Consider the following 8,259-nt stretch of genomic DNA (forward strand, 5'->3'; position numbering starts at 1 on the left):
TCCTTCAACACCAACATTGTTCCACCTCTGGAGAGCCAAAAAAAGAAACAACCCACTTTACTGGGCTGGTAAATCACATCAGTGTGACCAGGAACCCTAGCAATCAAGGCAATCAAGTTGATATAGATTAAGACTATTTTATTTAAAAAAAAACAAAAACAAAAAAAACTATCAGAAAAACAGATCTAACCATCATAAACTAGCAGGTGTGGTCTTAGCCCACGGTCCTTTAGGATTTTACAGGCTGCTGGGGCTGGAGAGAACACTTCATTCACAGAGATGTCGAAGCCCATCCGCTGTAGTTTTGCCACAAACTTGTCCCTGGTTGCCTGAGTCTCATTGGTGCAAAAGCGTAGCTTCAAGCCAGATGCCTTGATCCTGTAAAAAAAAAAAAAAAAAAAGAAAAGAAAAAAAAAAAGAGAAAAGAAGGTTAAACTGATAAGCACAGCTGGAATCTATTAAAATGCATTATTGACGGATAAAGTGGCCAAGTGGGGCAAGTCTACAGACCATTGGAGTGCAAAGTGCAACTGTAACTGCTTGTTGATAATATGACGCTGTCCTCATCAAATCTTTATGTGTTTTTGCTAGTACAGTATTTTAGAATATCTCTAAAACAGATCACCATCTTGTATATAACATGATTACATTTAGTACTTTAAAAAAATCATCTAATGTTAATAAAAGCATATGACTTTAATATCATAGATTGGGCTTCTCTTTTTCTGTTTTTATTCATTACATTTTTTCGGTGCTTATTTTCGAGTTTTTTGTAAGTCTTTTTATCGGGGCTTTCGTTTTCGATATACTGTATGACATGAGTGTTTTTGGTTACTTTCCAAAATGCTTGAGCATTTTTTTTCTGTCAAAATATGTATAGTAGTAACTCGACAGTACTTGCACACTTAAGTTGTTCTTTCTTTCCTTTGCTGTCTTCCACAACAAAATCACTATGGTCAAGGGAACATTGTTCTGGGGTATTTGTGTGTAGGCATTTTTTTTACATTTCAGCACAATTTGCAATTTTAAATCCTCTGTATCTTAACTATAATACAGCTTTAAATCCTGCTAACAAGCCTCCATCTCGTTTTAAATCTCGCAAGTGGAGTCTCCAATAGAAATGTAGGAATGTGCTGTCACTCAGTAGTTGGGGCGGGTTTAAAGTATTCAGAACGAATCGATGATAAATACAAGGCGGGAAAGCAAGACATTGCCAAGCTGCGGTGAGAAATTCATTTTTTAAATATTTTTTTATTTTTTAATGGGAAAGGGGTGCAGTACCAGCAGAGTAAGTAAATAGGTAATGCATGATGACTAGTTGCACCATTTTAGAGCTATTCTAGCTGTGAGCTAATAGTCTATAAAGACGAGTATTTTCTTTTGTGTTTGACTATTTTTTATTGAAAATTTAATTTCTGTTTGTTTTCCTTTGCGTTTCAATATTTTTAATGCAGGATAACTCCCAACAGAATTTTTGTTCAAGAACATATAGCAGGATAAAATATCACTATAAATTAAAAAAAAAAAAAAAAAAAAAAAAAAACTTGTTCCACTCATTCTGATCAAAGTTCACTACAATGTCTTTCTCAACAGTACAGGTGATTAATTCCTTTTCTACTATTTATATTTGCTAATTGTAATTAGTATGAATTATCAATTACGGCTAGTGGCTAATTGCCCTTCATAAAAAGAGCTCTCCTAGTTTAAATTGGACCATTAATGTAATGTAACTAATAGTACTTGCCTTTACATTACCAATACATCTTCATTGTTTTGAGCAGTAAATGTGATAGTCACTTGTAATTTAATGAAGCAATTGAGTGAAGAAGTGCAGGAGGTGCCAGGGGAATAATTATTGTTAATGAATTATGATGTGACCTTCTCAGAACAATGAGCAATTAATGCTACAATTCAGTGACCATACATCACATCTGGTACTGCAAACACAAGACTTCTGCATCAGTAAAGATAACCAAACTCTCTATTTAGCACTGGTGTTATGTACAAAAAAACAGAATCTGTTAACCCCCCCCCCCCACCTTCCCTCAACCCCTCGCACAAACCCCCTTTGAAACCTCAGCAATAAAACAAACCCCACTACATCTCTTCAGCAATTTTTATTTCTGTTATCCTACAGTTCAAGTCGTAGGAGATAATAGCTTATCAGGGCTCACTAGTCATTCACCGTACCCTACATTCACAGTATGTGGAATTTACGTACGCCTTTGACCTGCAGACAATCACGTCCATGCTACATGGCAAAATATCTTTAAGAGTCACTGGCTGTGTTTTGAAACAAAGACATTCTCTCATTACTGTCCGTTCTCGCTGCTCACTGCAATTAAAGGCTGGGTCTACTGTCGTTAATTTAGAGATACTGCAATAGGGGTGGTTAATCAGTGGCAAGAGCCACAACACTGCAGACAACACAGTTCTATATACACCTGTTCATACACACCTCTGAAAGTGGAGAGCATACATCACACTGCAAGTCTCGGTGGGTATACTGTTCACCTCTACTTTACAGGCACCACTGTTAAACCTGGCTGCAGATTCTTAACCAAGAAGAGCCTCTTCACAAATACACACCCCTTAACAGTCAGGACTATTACTTCTTGGCTTTCAGTTTAAAATGAACCGGAATGACTCGGCATGGACATTGAATGATCTTTTGTGGCCTCTCGGGACTGAAGAGCAGTGTTAAAGCATACTCAAGGGATTTTGTAGGGCAAAGGGGCATTGTCCTCATCTATACAGCATCTGTGAATAAACTGTCAACATCCAGGCCAAACACAATGGGCTTTCATTTGAAAGAGAAAATGTAGTGTTAACTGAGCAATTTGCAGGGTTTTTTTTTTTATGTGCTATGTTTTTCTTAACTTGTAATTGCAAATGAAATGGAAAGACATTAGAGCAACTATCTGATAAGTCCTACTTATTTAACACTGAGAAAAACTCGCTGACTGACTTTTACTGTAATAAGTATAAACAGATTATTGCTTGACTCAGACCATAGATACTGCTTAAATGTGCTTGTTTCCTGACTAAATTTTAAGCCACAGACTTCACAAATGAAACAGGTGCATTTGAAATGCAAACTTTAGGAATGGATATGTTTAAACACAAACATATTTGGAAAGTTTGTATGCTCTCCAACAGTGCTTTTAATTCACGTGTGCAACATATGAGAAAATTACATACTGAATATGTTTGCACTGTACAAATAAGTTTATATAATAAATTATATATAATATATATATATATATATATATATATATATACTATATATATATATATATTATATATATATATTATATATATATATATATATATATATTGATATTGTTATATTTGAAATTCGTCTTAACATTAAGCAGAATTCTTTTGGTTTACTGAAAACCATTGACTTACCTTTAGACATTTGGATTCTGAACCCTCACACCCCCTGTGTAACAACAATAGGAACCCACATCATAATGGGACGTATTTATTGTAAAGGGGGGGGGGGGGGGGGGGGTATACTACCATAGAATCAACCCACGGCATCTAGAGAACGTCATGTCATGTATACATTTTAAATAAAACGTAAAAAATGGTTTAAATGTGATGGATTAGCTACTAAAACACTTCATATTAGCTGCTCATGTACAGTTTACTTTCAGTTGTTTGGATCACAAGTTTTTGAAGATTCTAATCAATCCAAACTAAGCTGTAGCAATAACAGTCAAAGTTGTTATAATAGTGGAAAACACGAGTGGAGGCTTTGAGTAAATTGCTCATAACATCGATATATCGATATATATATATCTATATCTATCTCCAAAGACTATTATTATTTCTTTTAATCAGCATATTGCCAATGAGAGACTGGAAAGTCCAGCAGCTGCACACATACGGTCCAGAACAACATGCGTTGAAAAGAGCTGCACACAAAATTAAACGTCAGGTTTTAATGTGGCCGGTGCTGAAGAGTGACATCATCACTTATTACAAAATGGATCGATTCTAGCAGTATCTGTTCGCCTTCTTCATTTTTAATTTTTAATTATTTTTTTAAGTATAATCTTTATCGCAAAGCTACATAAGACTGGTTTGAACTGACCTTTACCTCATGTTGACAGGACGGCCTGTGAGTGACAGTGTCCCTCAATGTAATTACCCTGCCTCCGATGAGCCAGCCCCTTACAAATCACCTCAAACTTTACACATCTGCTGGCTGTCAGCATCTGCCAGGCTCAGTCACCCGCACATAATGAAAAACTCTCATTATTGTTCCAGAACAGGTAAAGTGTTAGGACAATTACCGGGCACCCAAACTGACCTTGTGAAAACCTAAAACCCTGTCCTCAGGAGCCACTCGACCAGGGAGCCCGGCAATCGGGTCTTCGTGGTACAATTCTACAAAACTGCTAGCTAGCAGTTCTTCCGTTTATTGGACCATTTTTTTTCCCCAGCAATGGACTTGAGTTCATCCACAGAGTGGGTTTATACAGTATTTATTAGAAAATCTTTTTAAAAATGGAGGCTGTTTATTACCTCAGTTTTGCCTTTCTGGAAGCAAATTATGTATTTATGTTTTTCACACAAGCACACTTTTTCAGAATTTTAACAAGGAGAAAGCAAAGACTGAAATTGTGATTATTATGGTTTTCCTTTTGACTAAGGTAGTACAGTCTTAGCTTCACTTTATTTGTCTAACTTTCATGTATGTCAATATATTGTCAAATCAAAATGATACATGACATGCACATCATTAATTTAAATGTCTAATGTTACGAATAATACATCGTTACAGGTATGCTTCATAGTTTCATAACTTGTATTTATGGATGATCTGCATAATGTTTTCAAATGCTATTTAAATATAGGTCACATACAAGGTAGATTGCAAATGCATTTATTTGTAATATTGAGAGAAGGTGAACAGCTGACCAAACATGGAAATATAAGCAAAATGAGCACATGAGGAGGATTCTACTGCTCTACTGATTCAGATTGGCTGACCACATGATGTTAGATACAAGAAAACATCCAAACGCTCAGCAGGCTACATTTACAGAACTGCTCAGTTATAAACCATGCTGCTTTCAGACAAATGATGTGATACTTTGCTCCTCAACCCCCTCCTCTTGTACCAGGATTGCTTTATGGAGCAGAGGCTGGGGAAGGAGTGTCATCAGCCTGTCTTGCTGTGCTAATCTGTGATCTCCTTGCTGGAAGGCTTGGAGGCTTTTTCTTTTATCTGGACTCAGACAGTCCAGCTGCTCCGATGGGCATCTTGTTGCTCGTACCTGACTCTCTTTTGTTCCAAGGCAAGAATGCCTGTTTCATGTTCTGTTAACAGATGCACTTACACTGAGTCGCTCACAGGATGTTGTAAACCTCCAGCATGTTACAGCTATTCATATGGATGCTCAGCTAATGGGCGTGCTATCGGTATACAGATGTAAATCAAGATGAACACTAGGAAAGCTTTACTGATGTTTAACCATGTTAGCCTTGTAACATACCAGTATCCTGCTGTTAGCAACAAGTGCCCTGAATTGCTGGCCTCATGATGAAGCTAAATCACTCAAGGCTATAAAAACTGGACAAAAAAGGAAATTGCAACCTCCTGAATCAAAGAATTAATCTTGTGTGGTCAGGTAACAAGGTTTCCGTTTGTCCATCGATAGGTTAATAGAATACCGTATTCCTTCGAATATAACCATTTTCTACTTCTCAAAAATAGCCTGCATTTTAAATTCAATTACAGTATAAATGATGTGTGTATTAAAATCAGCAACAAAAGACCTGACTGCCCGAGTACACAAGCAGCAACGTGACACTGCTGGGAAAAAACAAACCATACTTCCTGAGGAATTCCAAGAGAAACATTTACAATTTCAGCATTTCCAACAAACAGTACCAGCTTGGACAGATTGGAAATGCTGATCAGACCCCGTATTTTTCGACATGCCAAGCAACGTTCAATGCTGTTGTGGTTGCTGGGTTACATGTTGCCTGATGCCGTAGAGTGTGGTGTTGTGCTTGTTGTTGCCAGGATGTGTGATTCCGTAAGTGAGTGGTGGTGTGTGTATGACAGAGATGCCATCGTGTGTATTATACATTTTGCAGCACAATGGCACAGACATTGATAGTGGAGTGTGGAATACATGTAGCAGTAACTGCAGCTTCCACACCAAGTCTACTGTCTACTTATATGCATACACCTGTAATATACATACTAAAATGTATAAAACCTTAGAGGACACTCTCTCTCTCTGTTTACATAACCCAATGGAAATTTATAATTTGTAGAAATTTCTCAAAAACAATTAATTTTAGGAAAAATCTTTTATAGCAAAAAAAAATGTTGCTTTTGTAGGAAAAAAAAAGTTACAATAGATGTCTACAATGATTTATTGCAGCAGTTTTTTTTGTGCTACACTCCAAAAATGACAATTCAAAAGTACTCATACCCTGACAAGGGCAATTTAATGAATAGCTACTTGAGGCACTTTTAGCAATAGTAACCTCTTTTAAATGATTAGGATATTTGTCAGTGAGCTTTTGGCATGATTCTTTAGTGCTTTTTGGCCATTCTTCAATGCAAAATTGTTTCAGTTCATTCAAATTCCGAGGACTTCTCTTGTGCACAGCCTTATTCAACTCAAATCAAAGATTCTCAATCGGATTTAGATCAGGACTTTGACGAGGCCATTCCAGAACCTTGATTTTATTCTTCTTTAACCATTCTGAAGAAGATTTGATATGTGCTTTGGATCGTTGTCGTGTTGGAACATCCAGTTGCACTTTAAACCAAGTTTTGTAGTGGAGGGTTTCAGATGATTGGCCAATATCTTTTGTTATTCTATGGAATCCATTTGACCATGTACTGGAACTACATTTCCTGTGCAATTAGAGGAAAAACAGCCCCACAGAAGGATATTACCACCTCCATGCTTGACAGTAGGTATGGTGTTCTTTTCTTTGTACGCCTCACCAGACTTTCTCCAAACGTAACGACTATCAGCATGACCAAAAAGCTCACTCCACAAAACCTTCAACCAGAGCTCATACATCATTCAAATACAGTTTTGCAAATTTTAAGCGAATGTCCTTGTGACGTTTCCTAAGACTAGCTTATTCCTTGACCTGAGCTCACTGAGACCTTCACCATACAATACTTGACCTGTGATTGAAATGGAAACCCCAGTCTCACTTGCAGCCAGTTCACTTTGAATATCTTTGGCAGTCAATCTCGGATTATTATTAACATTCCTCACAATTTGTCTACTTGTTCTTGGTGAAAGAACCTTCTTTTTTCCAGACCGATGGAGCGTTGTGACAATACCTTGAGTCTTGATAATAGAAACAATAGTTGGGATACTCAAATGCTTGGAAATCTTGTATCTTTCTCAAGCATTCTGACAATAAATAATTTTCCTCAGATAGCTCTTCACTTTTTTTCCATATTGACTTATTGGTAATGACAGCAATCATCCTATCCATAACCCTTTTATACTCTCTAAGAATGTTCACCTACAATCCAGCATTTTCTAGACTTTTCTACAATTAGGTTCTGCATTATCATATTGAAATTTCTAGCACCTTGTAGACAATACTATCATAGCATCAATGGGTATGAATACCTCTCTGAATTAAAATTTTTGGAGTTTGTCAAAAAAGAAAAGTTGAAATAAATAAAGTGCAGGCCTCTGCTACTTCTATCATTTTAGAAATTATACATTTCCATGCTGTATATGCTCGCCTGGTCTGTAATGATGTATTATTAACAGCAATCCAATTATAACGCCCAAGAAATGTCCTGTACTGAACATAGGGCATTATCAATGCACTGTTGCAAAAGAAGAGAAAACAATTAATTAACTTCGTGCATTGCATTGTTTCTTTATGCCCAGTACAACACCAACGTTGTTCTGAAGTTAATGTAAACACGAGAAACTTCAATGAGGTTTCTCTCAAACTTGAACAGTCGTCATTTTACGCTACAACATGGTCAGCCAGCCTGCAGAATTCGGCACGCCTGCACTGTGCCACCTGCAAACCCCCTGAACTCAGTTCCGATATTTTATTAAAATGTATCTTTCGGCGAACTTCACGATTGCATTCTCACCTTTTCACTGCTTCTATAGAACCCGGAATAGGCACTCCTCCTCCTTCCCCGCTGTCATACAAAACTCCACAGATATCTAACAAAACCCCCTTTAGATTTTTCATACAATCTTTCCACTCAGCCATCATGACGTACTACTG

General features: G+C 37.0%; 1 protein-coding gene across 1 annotated transcript in view; it reads right to left on the minus strand.

Moving 5' to 3' along the window:
* LOC121322305 (phospholysine phosphohistidine inorganic pyrophosphate phosphatase) overlaps positions 1-8,259 on the minus strand; it is a 31,524-nt gene extending 23,265 nt beyond the window's left edge. The window contains exons 1-2 of the mRNA XM_041262090.1: positions 8,120-8,259; positions 191-378 (exon numbers count right to left, since the gene is read on the minus strand). Of these exons, the coding sequence (XP_041118024.1) occupies positions 191-378; positions 8,120-8,247 (316 nt within the window). The 5' untranslated portion in view covers positions 8,248-8,259. The remainder of the gene's footprint in view (positions 1-190; positions 379-8,119) is intronic.

The sequence above is a fragment of the Polyodon spathula genome, chromosome 10 (assembly GCF_017654505.1).
Source record: "Polyodon spathula isolate WHYD16114869_AA chromosome 10, ASM1765450v1, whole genome shotgun sequence".
Classification (NCBI taxonomy): Eukaryota; Metazoa; Chordata; class Actinopteri; order Acipenseriformes; family Polyodontidae; genus Polyodon; species Polyodon spathula.